The sequence below is a fragment of the Myripristis murdjan genome, chromosome 12 (assembly GCF_902150065.1).
Source record: "Myripristis murdjan chromosome 12, fMyrMur1.1, whole genome shotgun sequence".
Lineage (NCBI taxonomy): Eukaryota > Metazoa > Chordata > Actinopteri > Holocentriformes > Holocentridae > Myripristis > Myripristis murdjan.
This window is the reverse complement of record NC_043991.1, coordinates 2,702,272-2,724,412: the sequence shown is the minus strand read 5'-3', so window position 1 is coordinate 2,724,412 and position 22,141 is coordinate 2,702,272. Positions and strand designations below refer to the sequence as shown.

Genomic DNA, 22,141 nt, shown 5'->3' with positions numbered 1-22,141 from the left:
GAGGAAGCTGCTGGAGGAGGAAGCTGCTGGAGGAGGAAACCGCTGGAGGAGGAAGCCGCTGGAGGAGGAAGCCGCTGGAGGAGGAAGCCGCTGGAGGAGGAAACGCTGGAGGAGGAAGCCGCTGGAGGAGGAAGCCGCTGGAGGAGGAAGCCGCTGGAGGAGGAAGCTGCTGGAGGAGGAAGCTGCTGGAGGAGGAAAATGCTGGAGGAGGAAGCCGCTGGAGGAGGAAGCCGCTGGAGGAGGAAACCGCTGGAGGAGGAAGCCGCTGGAGGAGGAAGCCGCTGGAGGAGGAAGCCGCTGGAGGAGGAAACGCTGGAGGAGGAAGCCACTGGAGGAGGAAGACGCTGGAGGAGGAAACGCTGGAGGAGGAAGCCGCTGGAGGAGGAAGCCGCTCGGCATCCAGAGTCCAGGATCTGCTGGTCTGTCCTGCAGATGAGATGCACCTCAGCTCCTCCCTCTCCACCTCCTCCTTGCTCTCCTCTCTCCACACTCCTGCTGTGTTTTCGATCTCCACCACTGAGCAACACCACGTGACAAAAACCAGAAGTACATGCATTTTTTCTTTTTTTGCTACTGACTATTTAATTTGTGGACAAACCAAGAAAAAAAATGCAGCATTTCAAATGAAACGCACCTTTTTTCCCTTTTCTTTCTTTCTTTCTTTCTTTCTTTCTTTGTTTTTTTTTTTTTTTTTTAAAGAAAAAGACAATCATCACAATGATAATAATCAGAGTATAATACAAATCATGGATATCTATAAAACATCTTGACTTCTCTTCTCTTCATGCTGGGTGTATCGTCCAACAGGGACGAGGAGGAAACGAGTCACAACATCGCAGCACAATCCACTGGTGGGGTTTGGGGACCCGAGGGGGGGAGGAGAGGAGGAGGAGGAGGAGGAGGAGAAGGAGAAGAGGAGGAGGAAAAGGGAAGCAGGAGTCACTGGCCTGGTTTGCATTAACGAGGCTCATGTCCTCTTCATTTGCGTGGGCTGCAGATTTCATAAGAACAGGTGATAATTAGCAAGTAAAGTGTTCGAAATATCTTGCTGTTGCATTCAAGTTGCACATGTAAATGCAGACTATTTAGTTATTTATTTAATGAATCCGTCCAAATTTTATGATTTCTTTCCAGAAGGTGATAAGAAGGTGATAATCACCAAGTTACACATCTGAAATTTCCTTGAAATGAATCCCAAACATTTACCTCCAAAAGACGGAAACTTTTACTGTGAAGGTGTCACCAAAATCATTAAAAAATGAAACCAGGATTATCATTTAATTTCTGGGATACACATGAAATCTTAATTGAATAGCTTGGATGCAAAAATCTGGTAAATCCGGTTTGAAACATCATTTGACTGTTGAGTTTGGTGACACACTAAATTAAAACTTTTCAGTAAATTTGTAGGTAAATGTTGTAAAAAGTCTTTGTGGCTAATCATCACCTTCTTCTGATGTCTTCTAATTTCTTTTTAAATTTGCACATTGCATACATCTATGCACACTGTTTTTTGCACATTGCATACTTAGTCCTCTGATGTCATTTTTTTAATCTGTGGATATTGCTGGAAAATGTGAATTTCCTTCGGGATGAATAAAGTATCAATCTAATCTAATCTAATCTAATCTCTTATGGCCTTCATCATGGAATTTCTGGGATGAAATCATGAAATCTGGATATATTAATTAAACAGTTTCTGAATTAAACTGTCTTTAAATGAGCCACTTGAATGCAACTGAGTTTTGTTCAGTTTGGTTGTGATGGAGTTCTCCAGGAAAACCAGAGAATAAAAAATCATAAATCTGGTTTGAAACATCATTTGGATTTTTGAGTTTGGTGCCACGGTGAAATTAAACCTTTTCAATAAATTTGGAGGTAAATGTTGATGTCATTTCAAACACATTTCTTGTTAATTACATCACCGACTTACCAAGAAATGCACAGCCCGCTGAAATGAAGCGTCACTCATTATTTTAAAAGTCTTTTCATGGAAAGAGAGATGATTTTCCTGTTTCCCATCAGGACCGCGGGTTCAGATCGAGCAGGCGTGTGGAGCCGCCGCCCCGACCGCTCCGCCATGAAAAGCCTCTTCTCATCGCAGGGAAGTCAGATAATTAGAAAAAAACATTTTGCGGCTGAGGAAACGGCCCTCGGGACTCAGGAAAGGCTCGTTTTGCGCCTCTAATGATGACTCCTTCCTTATCGTTTCCTCCTGACGGGAGGGGAAGGGGGTCGTCGCCCAAAACACCGAAACTGGTACCAAAACATATCCAGGTTTACAGCAGGCAAACAGGTCCGAATGGATCATAATAATCATACAGATTAACCAAAAGATCTTTACAAAATAGGACCTGACACGGTCAGTTAATGTACAGAAAACGATAATAAAAAGAAGGATCGAGTCTCTTTTTTTTTCTTCTTCTTCTTCTTCTTCTTCTGTACAAATGACAAACATCACAGAACGACAACATCAAATATCTTTTCCTATAGTAGCTTTTTCAGACCGAGAGGAACAGATGCGGTGATCAAAAAACGGGCGGGTCACCTGACAGGATGTGATGACAGGAAGTGTGCAGATGGGACAGCAGTCAGGGTTAGGCTACAGCACTCGCTCATACAAAAAAATGTACAAAACACCGTCCTCTAACTACAGACGGCACACGGCGGGGGGGAAAAGCCGCCATGTTTCCGACGGTTCAGGACCGTGTGTGTGTGTGTGTGTGTGTGTGTGTGTTTTATGCCATCCGCTCGGCTCAACCTGCCACGGCTGGAAAAACACAAACCCATGACGATAATAATAATAATAACAATAACCATAATAATAAAGTGAACCATCAGAAGCATGGTGTGTTTTTGGCCCCCGGGTGTGTTAGACAGAAACAGCAGGAGTGTGTGTGGGCGGCGCATTCGGAGCCACGCGGCTGCGTCCTCGTCATTGAGTCTGGAAGTGCTGCGGAGACGCAAACGTGACCCGGTGCTGCCCCCTTAGTCATGTGACCTCCGTCATGGACGCCGAGTGGTTCTGCAAAGAGAGGCGGGAGGAAAGGGATGGAGGGAGGAGGAGAAAGAGGAGGAGAGAAAGTAAAAAAATTAAAATAAAATAATAATAAAAAAAACAAGCGAGAGGAAAAATGGAAGGGGACAGGAGAAGGAAATGACATGAAAATGGAAAAAAGAGGTGGGAGAAATCTTTGTCAAACAGTGTCAGGATTGCTCTGTCTGTGTGTGTGTGTGTGTGTGTGTGTGTGTGTGTGTCACTCCAACCTGAAGAGAAAGTGTGGTGTAAAGGTCTTTTTTGAATTTGTACACACGACAGACATATGTTAGTGTGCTCTTGAATGAATGATGCCGTGTGTGTGTGTGTGTGTGTGTGTGTGTGTGAGATAAAAAAAAAAAAATACCAGAGAAGAAAAAAACACTTGAGCTGCAGCCCCCCCCCCTCCTTTTCCCATGCACTATTGATTATTGATTGCACAAGTCATCAGTGTGTCTGCATAATCTGCTGCTCTGACCTTTACGTCGAGTGTGTGTGTGTGTGTGTGTGTGTGTGTGTGTGTGTGTGTGTGTGTGTGTGTGTGTGTGGTGTTGTATGTCCTTTTGAATGTGTGTTCTTACTTCTGTGTACAGAAAGAAAGAAAGACAGAAAGAAAGAAAAAGGGAAAGAACGAGTGAAAGAAAGGACAAAAGAAAGAATGACAGAAAGAAAGAAAAAGAGAGAGAGAGAGAGAGAGAGAGAGAGAGAGAGAGAGAGAGAGAGAGAGAGAGAGAGAGGGAAAGTGTACAGTGTGAATCACAGACGACAACATGTCTCAGCAAACTGAACCGCAGCCCCGTTCACATTTCAAAGGGAAAAGGGCGGATTCTGTTGTGGATTATGTTTTTTTTTGTTTGTTTGTTTGTTTTTTTGATGGTTTGTTTGTTTGTTTTGTTTTGTAATTTACAGAGCATGTCCTGCAGTAAAAAATAATAATAATAATAATAAAAAAAAAAAAAAAAAACAACCCCACAGGTCGTTTGTACAGCAATTTATTACACCGTGTTAAAGTGAAGCGCCCTCTAGTGGTGGTGTAAAGAATGACATCGTGGTGAGGCGTTAACTAAGAGCCAAAGGAGAAAACTGCCAACAGCAGCTCACATTTTGTGACCTTAACCGTGACCTTTTCCTAACCTTAACCATCACGACAAACCCCTCCCCTTACCTTAACCCTCTGATGCATGAATGATGAAAGCCTGAATCCAGATGTTTTCTTATGTGTTTTTACTCTTCTTAGGGCATGAACACTTCTGTGAGTCTCCATACTTCTTTAAGGATGCAGGGCTGGTGTTACCATGTCATGATACTGGTATTAACATGTTTTCAGCAACAAGAGCTGACAGTCTCTGCATGAAGCTCAATGGAGGGGAGCAGCAGAGAGCATTCTAACAGCTGATATGCAAATTCCACCATAGAAACCACTGCATTTAGGAGAGAATGACTTTAAACAGCTGTCCCCTGTAGTGACCGCTATGCACCAGAGGGTTAATAATAACCTTTTGCTGACTTCAACCAGATATTTTAGTCAATGTTAGCCCGCTGCCTGGTGAGCGAATCATATCAGAGGGTTTGGACAAACAGCCGATGTGGTCGTGTGGACTGGAGAACCTCAGTCAGCAGAGCGCTCCGGCTGCACAGTTTGTGGATTTGATGTAAGGGACCGTGTACAGCTCAAACATATGCTGTATGTCACTATTTGATGCCATATCTTGCTTTGTTTTTTGTTGACACTACAATAAATATGTTTTTTGAAGAATAGTTTGATGTAGTTGGATTATTCAAAGTATTTCCTCTAGTTTTAGAGCTTATTTTGAGTTTCTAGTTCTTGTAAAGCCACTTTGATGGACTGTAGTAGAAACAGAGTGAGCAAAGATATTTGGTTTGAGGATTATTGTTTTTAATAGCATTATTTAAAATATATGAACATGCTGAGGGCTCAACGCTGTGCGGCAAGTTTTAAAGGAGCGTAAGAGAGAAAGAGGGAGGTCCAGTCGTGCCAGACAAACATTTTTTCATGTCCCCTCCAGGAATTACTCTCTGAAATTTTGTTGTTTATTGTCCCCCCCAATAATGAAATGGGATTTTTGCCCCTGAATTTGTAAGTAAAGCGCTGGCATCTCCGGAAACATTGGAGCAAATTTCCAAACAGGTGTTATCTGGATGAACCGATCACATATTGGTCATCTACACGGCTGCTGTGTCGCCTGAAATTTTTTTTTATCTTATTAAAAAGACATATTTACTAGTGTTGTAGTCAAGACCACCTAACCCAAGACCGAGTCACGACCGAGACCAGAGCATGCCGAGACCAAGACAAGACCAAGACCGAGGGGGGGCGAGACCGAGTCAAGACCGAGACTAAACCAATCATTCAATTATTGACAAATTACAGTGTGTACTATGTTGTATGATCAGTATATGACACTGTATGTAATCAACAGACGCATTAGTCTTCGTCATACTGAAAAATGTGTTTATTTTAAATGTAAAGCCATTTGTAAGGCCAACAGGCCTGCAGTAGAAAATAATTTCCCCAAATGGTGCTTTCAAAAGTGCTGTCACAGCCAATATATGAAAACCATGAAGACTTGAAATGCAAGTCTAGAATAAAACAAATTTACAATATTTAAATTTTTTTGTCATTTTTCAAAATGATGCATGACAAAATTAGAAGCAGTATGCCTCCCAACCTTGTTAAAACAAACACACAACACAAATGGGGACGGAGTGGCAACTCTTCCCTTCGTTACACAATCTATGTCAGTGCACTGCTGTAGCCTGGAAAGTTTATTTGCCTTTCCATGTTAAAAATAGATTCCGTCTTACTTGGCTAATTCCGCGATTCCGTGATCGATAAGTTAGGTCAGCGTTATTTTACAGAGATTACACTCTGCCGAGTGCTTTCTCTTTCCAGTTGACTTGCAAATAAATGCAGTATGTTTTGAAAAAGCAAATTTTATTATCGCTGACTTTGACAACATCTCTGCAGCCACATACGGTGCCCTCCTCTCTCCCTCATATTCTCATCCCTGGCAGTGGCACATGTGGGGCAGCCAGGGGGCAGCGTTAACACTTTTAAAGTGACAAACTTTATTGATACATTTGAAAGAGGAAGTATGCAGTTTTAAAAAATCACTGCAGATGCGGTCTCGGCTGGTCTTGAGGAAAAATCCCGAGTCTGGCTCATCTGAGACTGAGACAAGACCGAGTAAAATTGCGGTCGATACCGAGACAAGACCAAGACCTTGAAAATGTGGTCTCAAGACCGGTCTCGAGACCAAGACCAATTTTGAGTACTACATCACTAATATTTACATTGTTGGAACGAAAAGTGTAGCAGCTTTTAGAGCCTGGTTTAAAATCCTGATTTTGCACCGGTGGATATGAAATGCTTCCTGGGAGCAGATGATGTGATGTTTGGGTTTGAAGTTTGGGTTCGTCACTTCCTGTGTGGCTATGAGACCAAACCTCACGACACACTCTGAATCTGCAGGGTCTCAAATTAGCAGAGACTCTTCTGTGCCGCAGCCCCGCAGTGTGACTGAGGCCGGCGTGTTGGCCAATCTTTCATACACTTACATCTTTTTTGGTGCATTTGGTGGAGCCCTAAGGAAGACTGGCAGCTGAGCACACACACACACACACACACACACACACACACACACGCAATTTTTTTTTTTTTTAACTCAATTTCAGTCCATCAGACACTTCCTGTGATTGATCCAGCTGCCGGTTGGGCCACGCGGCGCCCGGGCGGCTCATGTCGGCGCATGACGCTGAGGCATTAAAGCCACACCGCCACCGCCGCCGCTGCCACCCCATAATGCACGCCGTGAGGCTCGACGGCGGGTCGCACAGCCGAGATGACGACAGCCATTAAAATGACGAGCAGGTCACTTTGAAAGACATTAACAGATTTTTGATTGGAGGCTCAAAAAGGGACATTTTTGGTATTTCTGAAGTTAGGCTGTGTTTCTGATTTCTCTGTTGCCCCATATATTTGAATTAGAGCCTGATTTATACCATTAACTAAAGCTTTTTTTTTGTTTGTTTTTATCCATAAAACACTATGTGCTTCATAAAGACAAAAACTTAAAAATAATCTTCATGTAAGTTCCCATGGTGTCCAATAACATATTAATAACATATTAATAACATATAAGTTTAGGTTATTTTCCTCTGCTGTTTAAATTGTTCATATTTCTATTTTTTTATATTCCTTGTTTATAGTGTTTATATTGCTTACTGCTATTTATCATCTGTGTATACTGTATATTTCTTCTAAATTTGCACATTGACCTACATCTATGCACATTTTATACACCTACGCACACGTTTTTTTGCACACTGTTTTTTGCACATCTCTAGTGTGCTGTACTTAGATCTTATTCTTTATTTGTTATTTATTTAATCTTGTAATCTGTGGATACTGCTGAAAAACTGCGAATTTCCTTCGGGATGAATAAAGTATCTATCTATCTATCTATCTATCTATCTATCATCTATCTATTACAACCAGAAATATTCAATATAAGCACACATGGGAAATGTTAAATTTCCCATGCACCTTTAGAAAATTCCTGTATCCGTCGTATGCATGTAAAAATACAGTTCAAAAACTCAATTTAGATGTTTTAAAATAGTACATTTGCACAGAAATGTTTTATGTTGCATTGTAAAAAGGTGGGAAAGTGAACTAGAGCTGCATTTATGAGGACATGCCCTCTATTATCGCCTGGAAAAGGCAGAAACAACAAGCACAGACCATCCGGCCGCGGCCCCGTCCCGGCAGAAACCCGTCCCAGCACAGATCAGATTAGGACGATTTATTGGACGCACTTTCCTTGAACTTGGACGCTTGCCTCGAGTTCAGCGGTGGAGTTGGAGGGGAGGGAAACGAAATAAATTTAAAGACATTTAAAGGAAAAAAAAATAAATAAATCCACCCTGCAGCTGGTGATGTCGCTCGTATTTCTGGGCCCACTTTTATTGTTTGGCGGTGTTTTTTTGTTATATACCAGATCTATAGATAACTGGTGGGTGTAAAATACGTGAAGTTACACTGACGTCTCTATAGTGCAGCAACAATGGAGTTTGAAAGCAAAAAAAAAAATGTTTCACTGATATGAAACAAGCTGCAGTACACACATGAACAGTAGGGGGCAGTGTGGAGGCAGTACAAAGTCTGGAAACAAGTTAATAAGCCAAGTCTGCAATAATCTGCCTCTTTCTTGTTGGTTTTTCTGCTGTAATCTGAGAATAAACTGAATATTAACCTCCTCGGGTGTCGCCTTGTTTATCGTTTCCCTCGTGGAAATCCAGAGGTTGCACTGATACAGATGTTAGAGGCGTGTGGAGGCACCGCGCTTCTGATTTGTCTTTTGTTTTGAGGCAAAATCATCTGGATTAAGATTCAGGAAAAAAGTAGGCGTGGCTCAAACTGGAGGTGATTTTTATGTTTTTTATATAATTGTTGGGTTTTAACCACAAAGAAATATAAACTGACTGAAATTACTGTTAATTAAAAACTCTATAGGTTTAGGAAAGCCACTCTAATGTCTCTGCATTCTGCAAATCAAAAGAAATCTGCCTGTGGAAAAACGCGTTGGACTTGAGCGAACACCAGTCAGTGGAGTTTCCCAGCATGCTTTTGGGCAACGGACTCAGCCCAGGTCATTGTTTTGTGGCTCATGTCCCCTGGTTAGTTTGTCTGTGTGTTGTTTACCATGTGCTCTTGGATGGTTTTTACAGTTTTTGTCTACTGTCACTGTGATTGTCTGTTTTTTGGTTTATCCTGCTTCAAAATAAAAGCGTGACCATCACAGACAGCCGAAGCAGAGACATCCCGCACAAGGAAACCCAAATATATTTAAGATAAAGATATTACATACATTATATCAAGCCAAACTTTTAGAAAAAGGTTTGGTAGTGTAATTAATTTGCCATTATTCATAACTGGCCAAAAATGAATTCAGATTTGGGTTCGACATGAGTTGGTTATGGTTAAGATTAGAGAAAGGCTGCAGAGAATGAATGTAAGTGAATTAGGTCTTCCGTCGTCATCCTAGGACACGAAAACCCGAGATGTCTAGAGTCAACTCAGCATCAGGACTTCAACACACACACACACACACACACACACACACCACCAGCTCAGTTTGGCATCAGCTTTTGGTTGGTTGGTTGTTTGGTCGTTTGCTCCAGGCAGTATGTGATGATTTGAATGCATTTTTTTTCCCCTAGGATGGCAAGGGAAGGGTTCACATTGTGGGTGGAAAGCCGGGTTACTGGTTAAGGTTAGGGTTCAGGCAGAAGCTGGTTGGGGCTTGCATTAGGGGAAAAGGCTGCACAGAATGAAAACTCTGCCGTTCTCTGGTTAATTAGCCCAGTTCACTGCACATCAGCCAGTCGTAAAACCATATAAAAACAATATATTTCCCCATGCCATATTGCAGTATACTCCCAGTGCATTTTTAATAGAATGTGTCTCATGTTATTGTCATATTTAATGCGCAGTAACTATCTTTAAAAAAAAAAAAATCAACCTGAGGAATTTCAAGTTGACTGATTTATGACAAAGATCTTTGTTTCAGAAAGTTTGCACCCTCTTCTTCGGGGGTTGTCACAAGGCACTCTGGGAAATGGGACGGGAGGATGCCGTGCCTGCTGGGGAGGGGGTTTCCGGGGCAGGGGGGTGGGGGGGTTTTGGGTACCTGTGCACTGAGGGTCTCCAGGGGGCTCTCCACACGGGGGAACGTCATCAGAGGAAGACCGCGGTAGTCTTCGGTCTTCTGTTTGGCTGTTGCACTGTGGATGCCCTTGAAGTTGTTCACCACACATATACCCTGTGAAGAGGAGCAACAACTTTATTTATCTGTGTTACAGAAATCCTCCATAAGCAAAGGAAAATAAATGAAATGAAAGCCAAGACGATAGAATATTAAAAAGTGACACAGAATACATTAAAAACAACAAACAACAGAACAAGAACACAGCAAACAGTTGATAAAATAAACCAAAATGTAATTGATTAACAGACTTACAATAAAAATGGGTTTGCCATTGCCATGAAGGGTTTTGAAAGTAATCAATAAAATCTTAAGATTGATCCTAAAAGAGTTTGAGTAAATGTAACACGCTTCTTTTTTTTTTTTTTCTCTCTTAGTCCTGGTTGAAAGCTTCCAGCAGCCTTTCGTGCAGTTTGGAGTCAATTTAGCTCTCTGTGATTCACGCAGGCTAAAAGACTTTTACAGAAAAGTCCAGACATGAGGAAATAATAAAAAGAATAATTTCAGTGTCTGTGCAACTGAAAAACGATCTAATCCTAGAAATATTTGCTATAAGTGGCTTTCAAAACATAGACTGGGATCAAAAAGAACGAAGAAAGAAGAAGTTTTCCATCATGAGCTTCACATTTTTTTTTTTTTTCGCAGACCAAAAGATGAGTGAATTTCAGAACTGAGAAAATCAGGAGGATAATCATCAGGACCAATGATGAGTATTTCATTTTTAGTGAAATTTAACTGTAGAAAACTGTCACTCCTCCAGGATGGCGACGGTAAGCTGGGTGATTGTGACTGAACGGTGTCTGGTGTTTCATCTAAAATACTCATCATTTATGCTATACATATTTGTTTTATCATGACTTTATTCCTTATTAAAGTTTTAAACCTCTTGTTATTTTATCTACAGTGAAGCACGGTGAGATGCTTCGTGAACAAAATGTGCTGTAAATTAAAATGTTATTGTTGTAATCACAAGGCGGGGGAGATAGCATGTGTGTGTATGTGTGTGTAGGAGAGCTACACACACACACACACACACACACACACAGTATTAGCAGACAGGAGCTTCTTCACCATTCAAATCTTTATCCCAAGTAAAAGCAGCAGCACGATAAAGCAACAAAACGTTACTGAAGTAAAAGTCTAGAAGTATTTTCAGTGAAATATGCTTCAGTGTGAAAAATAAAAGTGGTCACTGTGAGGAAGGGTTCCTTTAAATTATCGCTGCATTAACCTGTGAGAAGTGTTTTAATGCTGCAGCAAAGTAAGTCCAGCCGTCAGATAAACGCAGAGCAAGATTTCCCTCTGAAACGTCGTGCAGGAAAAACAGAAAGTCTCGCTAAACGGCAATACTCAAGTTTGAGTACCTTAAAATGGTACTTAAACACAGCACTGGAGTCAATGCACTTAGTTACATTATTTCTTATAGCAAAAAAAAAAAAGAGAGAGAGAGAGAGAGAGAGAGAGGGACAGATCCATTTGCCCATCAATAAGCAGTGACATTTCTGTATAAATCTCCACTGAGAATGACTGCAGAGCGCCCGGGGGGATTATTCCTGAGATATGGCCATATTTTCTCATTTGGAACAGTTATCACTATAATATAACGTTTATGTGAGGGTGAAACCTCAATCAAACATTGTGTGAGTCTACAAAAGTCAGCCATCAATTAGGAGTCGGTGGAAGTCCTCCAGGGTGCCCGTCCTGACCGAGCGGAGTCGAGCCTGGCACTCATCTGCTCCGTCTCTGCAGCTGCATTTTGTTCAACGTCTTGTCACTTATAAAATTTTGTCTTTCCCTTTTTGTCGGGATGGGCTTTTGAATAAACCTGCGCAGCAACGTTCTCCGTCTCAACGAGCCATTCAGTGTCATGTGACTGTTTTTCTTCAAACAAGGTGAAAAACAATCAGAGTAAAGGAGGTAAACCCACGTGTTTCCAATGCTGATCAACTTGTTTCCAGAAGTTTCTTGAATCAGGTGTCAGCTGATCTGCCTCGTTCTGTGTGTGTGAGCAGGCCTTGTTCAGATCTTAACCCTCCAATTATGTTTCGGGCCAATTTGACCCCATTCAGTGTTTAACGTCCCTAAATGATTAACATCTTTTTTTTTTTGCTTCATATTTAATGAGTTTTCCTCATGTAATGGGCACAACCGGGTAAACATGAAATTCACATGATGATATGTTTTCAATGTCCTGTACTCACTTTGTAACGCATCGGCTATAAATAACAAAAATCTGTACTTAGAAATAATATAAAGCCATTAAAACACCAAAAATTAATATTTCGCATATTTTTGCAATTTTAGGTCAATCAGTGAGATTTTATGGTGATTTGCATATTTTTCCATAGTGGCATAATAGGAATACTGGATGTATAAGTGGGGGTGGGGGGAGTTATGTTTTATTTAAAGGGCTATTTAGGTCAACAAAGAAGCATAAAGTACCTGACACATAAACTTTGGTAACAATTTGAATTATAATAATTTTGTGGAGGTTTAAACTGCTGGAGTCAAACTGAGCCCAAACATAAAACATGTTGGTAAATTTGAACAGAACAGGAGGGATAAAGACTGAGAGCTCTACTTTAACAGTCTGAGCATCATTCAGTGTCCAAGTCCACTTTTTCTATTAACAGCAGAAAAAAGGCTGGTTCCTCCAGGCTCCTGGTACTAAAGGCTTGTCCTGAGTCTCTTCATGAATCCTGGCTGTGTTTTGGGCGTAACATGCAGTGAACCAATCAGAGGCCGTCTCCCGTCCCCTCTAACAGCCAGGTGTGTCTCACCTTGGTGGGCTGCTGTTCTAATGGAGGATTCTCCAGGTAAGAAGGAAGGAGACGGAGTGAAAGCTCCCGAGCAGATCAGGACTCCATCTGAGCTCCCTGAGGTGAAGCAGCGTCCCTGTGTGTGGGACAAGCAGAGCGGACGCTCGCCGGCGCCCCCTATGGAGGCCACCATCACTGTCTGATGATGAGCTTCAGACAGCAGAGAGACCTGCAGCACTGACCTCAGAGCTGCTGTTTGCTGCTCAGTCACTTTCAGCTCATTTTCAGAGCAACATGGAGCTCAGAGGGACACAAGACACTCTGCTGTTTCCACAAGGGGGCGCTGCACAGGGAATCGACAACTGAGCCGCTCGGAAACTAGAAAAGCCTCTTGCATGACACTTTGCTCCGGGTGGAAGAGAGAGCAAGTCCAGACTGTCTGTGCTGGGATTTGCGAGTGATCAGATCGGACTTGTGTGTGTCCAGACATCACCGACCTATCTGCACAGGTTGCCATAGTAACAATGTTAGGTGTCAGTAACTACACACGCCAACAAGGAAGCAGGAGAAATGTCCAGGAGCTTGTCTCCAAAGTGCCAGCGGAGAGTTTGTTTTGTTGTTTTGTGTCACGTTGGCAGCGACGCAAAAGACATTTAGAAATCCTGTTTGAGAGTCCGGAGCGTCCGGACTGAGAATCGCATTTCAAACCACTGACAAATACGCAAAAATCACATGTCATTTATTTTCTTTTGTTTTTTCTGCTGTCCAGACTTTCTAAAATCAATCTGGATATAATCTGGATTTGAGGAAAAAAAAAAAAAAAAACTGATCTTACCAACAATCCAGTGTTGAGTCGCGCTTTTGAGTCCCTGCCTGTTCTCCTTCAGTCGTCATAATCTCTCAGAAAGCAATCAAGTTGAATAAATAATTGTGGTGTAAACGCTTGACAGAAAAGCTAATGATGACAACTCTCGAAATAAGAAAAATAATCTTGTCTAGTAGCTCTGGTTTTATGATCTTTTCACTCAAATCAAGAAGGAGACAAACAGTGAAAGAAGATGGTATTGAGTTTATCTGACTAAATACAGAACATGGAGAGTTTACTTATTTCAAGAGATAACTCCAAGAAATCTTACCAACTGAAATTATCTGATTAAAAAGGCAGATTTTTACAATTATTTCTAGCCTGTATCTTCTCAAATCAAGTATTTATGTCTTGGATTTAGATAATTAATTTTTGCAGCTGTAACAACGGTGAAATCTGCCCTCAGCTATGAAGCAACAAGGCGACACCTCGCCATAAAAACTGAAAAAAATCTCCATCTTAACAAGTTGAGCCTCAAAATCTTGTATTTCTTCAAACAAGGTAACACGGATGAGATAATCCCATGGTCCAACTTTCCCGATGCAGCTGATGTGCCATAATCTGCACTTTTTCAATCCAGCTGCAGGATTTTCTCACTTGTTTTAAGAGGAAAAAAGATTTTAAACTCTGACTATGAGACTAAAAGGCTTGTTAAGAGGTAGATGTTTCTGCAGAGTGTGTGTTGTTGTATTTCTGACTGCACAGGCAGATTTTTACAATTATTTCTAGCCTGTATCTTCTCAGATCAAGTATTTATGTCTTGTATTTAGATAATTAATTTTTGCCGCTGTAATAACAGTGAAATCTGCCCTCAGCCATGAAGCAACAAGGTGACACCTCACCATAAAAACTGAAAAAAATCTCCATCTTAACAAGTTAACAAGGATGAGATAATCCCACGGTCCAGCATTCCCGATGCAGCTGATGTGACTTAATCTGCGCTGTTTCAATCCAGCTGCAGGATTTTCTCACTTGTTTTAAGAGAAAAAAGATTTTAATCTCTGACTATGAGACTAAACGGCTTGTTAAGAGGTAGATGTTTCTGCAGAGAGTGTGTGCTGCCTGCTTTAGAGTCGTATTTCTGAGCTCTTTCGTGGATTTTTAAGCAGACAGCATGGCCCGGGGAGGTTCCTCCTGCGAGCCCACCGTGCCCTCAGGCAGCAGAGGGGGAAACGTGCCGGGGCGGTTCACGGCTGGAGGATGCACGGGGTCTGTGTGTGTGCCGCTCCCTGGGTTAAGCTCCCTGACCGGTAAATATGAATGAACTGCAGCTGCTGAACCAGGAGCTAACAATGACCTCCACAGCAGCACAGATGCTTTTTTGTTTCTTTCTGGGAAAACAACTACAGGCTGATTTGGACCGACAGCAACACAGAACCCAGGGGCAAATACACACTCACAGCTTCCTGTTCAGCTCTGTGTTGCTGCTCTTTTTTTTTTTTTTTTTTCTGCTCCATAATGCAACTCATGTTTGTGCTTCTCCCTCTCAAACACAGTGCCGCACGATGAATCTTTTATTTTGGCCTAAACTGAGGAATCTCCTGAAATTAAAGCTGCTTTTTTCTGTTTTCTTTTCATTGCTGTGCCTCATCATTCTGCACCTTTCATTGTCCCAGTATAAACAACATATAGACTAATACAAGATAGATAGATAGATAGGTATACTTCATTGATCCCAAACTGGGAAGTTTGGGATTACGAGTTATTTCTGAGGTGATCATGTCTTATTTTAAGTGTAATGAGATATTTTGACTAGAAATAAGACATTTTTACTTGAAATAAGACAAATAATCTTGGTAAGGTTTTGACTTTTTGCAGTGCACTAGCAGTGTGTTTGTGTGTGTGTGTGTGTGTGTGTGTGTATGTGCGTGTGTGTTGGTGTGTGTTTATGCAGAGTCCCTGCCCTCTGCTTGGAGTTTGTTATTTTGCTGAGCTCAGGACTCTTCTGGGCGTCGGCCTTTGGGCAGCATGTGTGCAGCTCCCAACCAATCACAGCGCAGTGTGGTGCCAGATCGACAGCACCGCATCCAATAGGAAGCTGCGAAAATCACGGATGCCGAAAAAAGGAAATCTAGCGAGGCGAAGACAAGCTCGTTCCACGATGAGAGTGAAGAAGCTGGGGCAAATACAAAGCTGTTTTCTGAAGGCCCAAACATGGTCGACCGCGAAACCTGTGTAATTTTTTTTTTTTCCATTTTTGAGGGGCTGGCATGCCTACCAGTTATGATGCATGACAGATGTTTTTGTATATTCTGAGAGAGTTGGTAGAGGTGTATTATCGTACTAAATTTCAGTTTCCTATGTGCTGTAGTTTCTGAGATATTGACACCTGAAAATGGAGGAAAAATAAGGACGCGCGAAAATCGACACATACCCCCCTCACTAAACTGGCCATATCTCAAAAAGTATCCATCCAAGCAAACTAAAACTTTACAGTGTGCCTATTGGATACATGAGGAACAATTCAGAATTTTTTGAGACCCAAGTATTTGGGATGTCCTGAAAATTTGTTGAAGTGACATGGAATGACCCCTGTGGAATGCAAATCATTTCCCCTGGGACTATTTTCCCTGGCGGAGGAGGAGGAGGGAGCGTTTCAGTGTGAAAAAGTCCTGAAAACCCAACAGTGCTGCTGCTTTTCCGCTGGTGGAAAACTGGAGTGAAGAAAGTGTGAAGGCTCTGAAAGTTCATGTTCATATCGTCGTGGAATGAATGGAAACCAGCGGCTGGAGAAATTAACAAGTGAATTAACAATACATCAAATCCTACAATGGATACATGAATATAACTCACAAGCACAAGCAGGGACTGAAACTGTATCCGTATCTTCCTAACAGACACGTGATGATGAACTCCAAAATCAGTCTTTCCCGACTGCATGTGAGTCAGATCAGTTCAAGTTCAACTTCCAAAAATATCTCACTTCGTCGACTTTAATGCACCAAAAGAGTCAAATCGCTCGCCGCTCTCTGACGGTGCGGCTGCAGCTTGAATGAGGCTCTCCATTTGCCAGATTATCCGGGGTCACGGCTCATGTCAGCCAACGGGAGGGTAAGGGGAGAAATGTAATCTCCAAAAAAAAAAAATGATACATAATGACATAAAAGCCATTTCTTCACAAGGGCAGATCACCACAGTGTGAAGGCATCAATATATATATATATATATATTTTTTTTTTACAAAATTCAAGTAGTGTCCAATGTGTCATTTATTCAGCAGTTGTACTTAAGCCTGGAGTTTGAGAGGTTTAGTCTGTAAGCTGTTCGACACGCCGCGGGAATTTGCTTCACTCACGCTCGCTCACGTCTTCGATGGCCGACGCGGGCCTGCACTTTGTCTTGGATCACGCTGACACCTCGCCGCGTTAGGATTCAGTTGACATCGGCGTCATCCTGGATCTTTTTCCTCATGATGAGCTGCTTAGCGCCGGAGAAGCTCGGGGGTCTTTTGATTCGGGTTTGATTGAAGGCCGTCGGCGTCGGCGGGAGCGATCACTGTCAGACTTCCTCTCGGAGCGCGTGGCCGCGACGGCGCCCATTTCCTACCGTCTTGTGCACCAATTAATGTACCTCCAGGTAGCCGTCCATCAAGCCGCCCCGGTGTGCGGATGACATGACCTTGGCGGGGGCTCATCACATGAACAATAAGTGCACATGCACGGGAGGGGCGGGCCACTTCATCTCCACGGTTTACCGCTAATGACCCGGAGCTCAGCGTGTTCACAGCTGCAGGGAGGACCATTGACTTTCGAGGGAACACGCCTCTTCATCTTTCCCCGGAGATCACTGAACCAACAATACGTCAATTTTTATAGGCCGATCATTGAACACTGATATGTTTCATTACAGGGCGCGGTACGATAGCTCCTCCTCCTCTTCCTGCTCCAAGGACACACACGTCTTCCACCCTGCAGGTGAGCTGGCTTGAAGCGAACCTCCATCAGCGAAGCGCACGATGACGCCTCGATGACGCCTCGATGACGCCTCGATGACGCCTCGATGACAAGAAAGGCAGAGGTAAGTGCCGCACTGCAAAAACACAAAATCTTACCAAGATTATTTGTCTTATTTCAAGTCAAAAATGTCTTATTTCTAGTCAAAATATCTCATTACACTTAAAATAAGACATGATCACCTCAGAAGTAACTTGTTTTTAGACAATTTTCACTTGTTTCATGTAAAAATTAACTTGAAACAAGTGAAAATTTGCTTGTTTCATTGGCAAAATTTGCCAGTGGAAAAAGTGAAAATTCACTTGAAATAAGTGAAAATTAGCTAGAAACAAGAAACAAATTTTGCCAATGAAACAAGCAAATTTTCACTTGAAACAAGAGACAATTGTCTTAATAAAATAAAAGATAAATAATAAAAGAAAGAATAAATAAATGTAGAAATGTAGAAATAAATAAAAGTATAAATAAATAAATGTAAAAATAAATATATAAATACACAAATAAATAAATAAATGTAGAAATAAATAAATAAATAAATGTAAAAATAAATAAATAAATACATGCATAAATGTATAAATATACAAATAAATAAATAAATGCATGAATAAAAACAGAAATAAAGAAATAAATAAATGTAGAAATATTTATTAATTTAATTATTTATGCATTTATATATTTATATGCGTATTTATTTATTTATTCATTTATTTATTGTTTTGTCATTTTTCGTCCCTCATACTAAACTAAACTGTTGGGTGTAATGTAAAAGATATGACCAACAGGCTACTTCCATTACAGAATCCTTTATTATCAGTGGTAGTGATCAAACATGGGTCTGTACGTGTGAATTAATAGTTGTTGTAGTTTATATTGTGGGGTGGGTGTCACAATGTCTAATTAAGTACTTTTCTATGATGTTTTTCTTATGCTTTGTTTTCTGTGATGTTTTTATGCGGTGTTTTTTTCCGTTGTTGCTGTATTTTGTATTTATTTTTACTGTAAGGTGACATGAAAGGCACCATAACAAATAAAATGTATTATTATTATTATTATTATTATTATTATTATTATAAAAACATCATGAAACTGAGAATGTGAAGGTGTTTCTATCAGCTGGTTTCTTCTGAGTCAAACCAGCGATTTTACTGCAGATTAAAAACTTAATTTCATATGTAAGAGTGGAGCGATCCAATCAGTGTTTATTCCTCCCGCCCCCGTTTGATTGACAGCCTGAGCCTCTTCTCCTCTATCTATCTCAGAATAAAACAATTAATCCAACTTCTTCCCCCAAGGATTATTTTAGCAAGCTAATGTTCTGTCATGCACAGTTTGAGATATTTTAAAATCAGTTTCGTTTTACTTCCTGTTTCATAAAAAAAACCAAACTTGTAACTTCTCTCTGTAAGCCTTGTAACGTGGTCAGTAAAAGTAATCCATCGCAGTGAACAGGAGCACAATATTTCATGCACCCACCCTCAAATTCTGACTCAGGCTTCGACTCCAAATGTGAAACTAAAATTCCTCAGGGAAGCGATCACATCTGGGCTGCTCTCCACTCGGCGGCGAGCATCGAAAACCATCAGGCTCCAGCAGCCAGCCGATGAAAACCGTCTGTTTTCCTCTTTCTTCACTCTTCCTTCCCTGTCTCCTCTCCTCTCTTTCACATTCCACCCTGCCTCCATGTTCAGGGCCCCAGCGGCAATTACATCTAATAAAGTCTCTGAGACGTTTAAATAAATATTTTTTTTGATTTGTGGAAGATCCCCTCCACCTTCCTTCCTTCTCAGCGGGCTTTCCGCTGCAGCCCGGGAACAAGTTAAGCTGTAATCACAGCCCTGCATTTAAAACACTCAGCAGTATATCTGCTGTTCTCAAAGCAATTTTAATTTGCGGTGGAAGCCGGCCCCTCAGGTTATGACTGAGAACGAGCCACGGGAGGTTAAGGAGAGTCCTATTTATGCTTTCTTTTATTAACGTCTGCAGGATGAGGAATTCATGCCCTGCTTAGGTGTTTACCTGCCTAATTTAGCCTCTTGTTATGACAATACTAAACAGACAACAAGATTCCTCAACTTCCCTCAACTTAACTCAATGCTACACTGCAAAAAGTCAAATCTTACCAAGATTATTTGTCTTATTTCTAGTCAAAATATCTCATTACACTTAAAATAAGACATGATCAGATCAGAAATTACTTGTTTTTAGACAATTTTCACTTGTTTCAAGTGAAAATTTACTTGAAACAAGTTAAAATTTGCTAGAAACAAGAAATATATTCTGCCAATGGAACAAGCAAATTTTTACTTGTTCACTTGTGTCACAAGTAAAAATTTGCTTGTTTGCTTATTTTAAGTGTAATGAGATATTTTGACTAGAAATAAGACATTTTTACTTGAAATAAGACAAATACTCTTGGTAAGATTTTGACTTTTTGCAGTGTATCCTCTCCACAAATCAACTTAAACACAAGCACTGATAAGAAAACACACCGTCCTCCACCAGCTCCACCAGTGAGCCCTCTTAGCCACAGACCAGTGAGGCACTTCCTCCTCGGCTCATGTTCCAGTCTTCCCACCAAATTTGGTGGAAATCCACTTCTCCATTTGGCTGTTGTGCCGCCGTGTGACAACCAAATGGATGCACACTGACTCTCAGCCACAACCAGCCGCTTTCTCTCCTCTCTTCTCCTTCTCTTTCCCTGAAAACCATGAAAACCATGAAAACGACGAGAGTTCAAGAGTTCAAGATTTATTCGTCACATGCATGAATGTACAGGCACAGCAGCAGTGAAATGTAATTGCAACAACTCCGGCACTGTGCAAGTAAAAATAGATAGAATAAAATACTGTAGTTAAAAAAATAAAAATAAAAATAAAATAAAATAAAAATAAAAATAAAAATAAAATAAAGATAAAATAGAATATATATATATAACATTCCTATATACAATCTACAACCTACAACCTATATACAATATACAACAATATACAATAAGTACAACGACACGATCACCTCCTCATCCTCATCGCTTCTCACCGCCTTTCCAGCTTATAGCACAAACACAAAACAGCCCGATGAAGCTGGAACACAGCACACACACACACACACACACACACACACACACACATCTGCATGAAAACCCAAGCCTGTGTCAGCTTTCACACGCCCGTCAGAGTTAACCCTTTCAGATGTTCCTGAACAAGCAGCTTCCAGGCCACACGTGGGCAAAATAAGGCCCGGGGGCCCAGATCCAGCCCGCAAGACGATTTAATCTGGCCCTCGGACATCAATCATGATTTACAGCATAATCCAACCCCCTTACTGAATTTCCATTTGTATACAAAAGCTAATTCTGTATTTTAAGGTGGTGTGCTATGCATCGAAAGTCCTCTAGATGGCAGTGTTAGATATGGGTTGGGTTGAGTTTGACATGGTCGTGATGCAGCAGTCAAGTTTCACGTTTAAATGCCGTACTGAGAATTTCCACTTCAGAAATACCTCTAGACTAAACTGAGAGGGAGGTTAGCTCCACTGATGTATGTGGCATTAGACACTGGGACTGGAATTTGAAAAGCAAAAGCATCGTGACAGAACTGAGAGAGTTTAGGAACAAATTGCGCTGGTAGAGAAACTCGACTGACAACACATTTTCTGAAGCGCAGCCCCTCCCCTGGTCTTCCACTCGCTCTGCGGCCCTTGATCCAAAAAGGTGAAATTTGCAGTGTATCTGAGGATTAAGCCAACGGTGGGCACAAATTTTCAAGATTGCACCAAAGACTGCACCACCTAATTGCTTGGAAGTGGGTCAGTTAAAAAAAAAAATAAATAAAGTTGTTTTTTTCGTACTTTATTAATAGGAACACTTTGGGGTTCATGTTGGACTGGGTGCAAATATTCAGATGAGACTCAACCTCAGGACGATGACTTCCTCCCCTCCCTCCCTCCCTCACACCACTTCCTCTCCCTCGTCCTCACCAGAAACAGAGCGACGGCTGATCCCAGTATAAATCCGGCCACCACGTCCGAGCAGTGGTTCCTGTACTCGGACACGCGGTTGAGGCCGGTGAGGAAGGCCGAGCAGAGCGTGCCCAGGCAGAGCACCGGCTTGGCCAGGCGGCTGGACTTGGTCTTGATGGTGCTGGTGATGTACATCTGGAGGACAGGGAGGACAGACGGGACGTTAGGGCAGATCAGACACTTTGAACAGGCAACAGGACTCTGCATGCTTTCCTCTGTCTGCAGACAAGAACAGGCGCTCAGGTCGCTCACATCAATTTTTTTTTTTTTTTTTTTTTTTAAATAATCACTTCACTCCGCCACAGAAACTCAAACAAACAGATTAGATTCACCTTTACTGAGCCCCCAAAGAGGAAATTCAAAGTGACACAGCAGCAGCAGAATAGTTAAGAAGAAACAATATACAATACAATATAACAATATGCAACACAATGCAATAAACAGCAAGGCAAAGATAAATATACAATAAAAAAAAAAAGATACAATGTCCAACAAAAGTGAAGGCAAACCAAATAAAAATAGAATTAAATAGAATATTAAATAAAAAATTAATAGAATGAAAAGTAGACTATGTCCCTATAATGGACTCACACCAATATACCTTTGTACATTCTAACACTTGTATTTTCAGATACTAATTTTTGTATTTGTATTTATATATTCTAATACATCTAATGAATACTTGAGGTTCACCATTTACTCTCTATGACTAAACTCTATGA

General features: G+C 41.3%; 1 protein-coding gene across 2 annotated transcripts in view; it reads right to left on the bottom strand.

Annotated features, from left to right (window-relative positions):
* Positions 1-580: 580 nt before the first annotated feature.
* Positions 581-22,141, bottom strand: part of plppr1 (phospholipid phosphatase related 1) — a 106,662-nt gene continuing 85,101 nt past the window's right edge. The window contains exons 6-9 of one of the 2 annotated variants that reach the window (XM_030065977.1): positions 21,378-21,554; positions 9,751-9,882; positions 4,304-4,305; positions 581-3,025 (exon numbers count right to left, since the gene is read on the bottom strand). In XM_030065977.1, coding sequence (XP_029921837.1) covers positions 3,007-3,025; positions 4,304-4,305; positions 9,751-9,882; positions 21,378-21,554 — 330 coding nt within the window. In that variant the 3' untranslated portion in view covers positions 581-3,006. The remainder of the gene's footprint in view (positions 3,026-4,303; positions 4,306-9,750; positions 9,883-21,377; positions 21,555-22,141) is intronic. The other variant, XM_030065976.1, reaches the window with a different exon arrangement.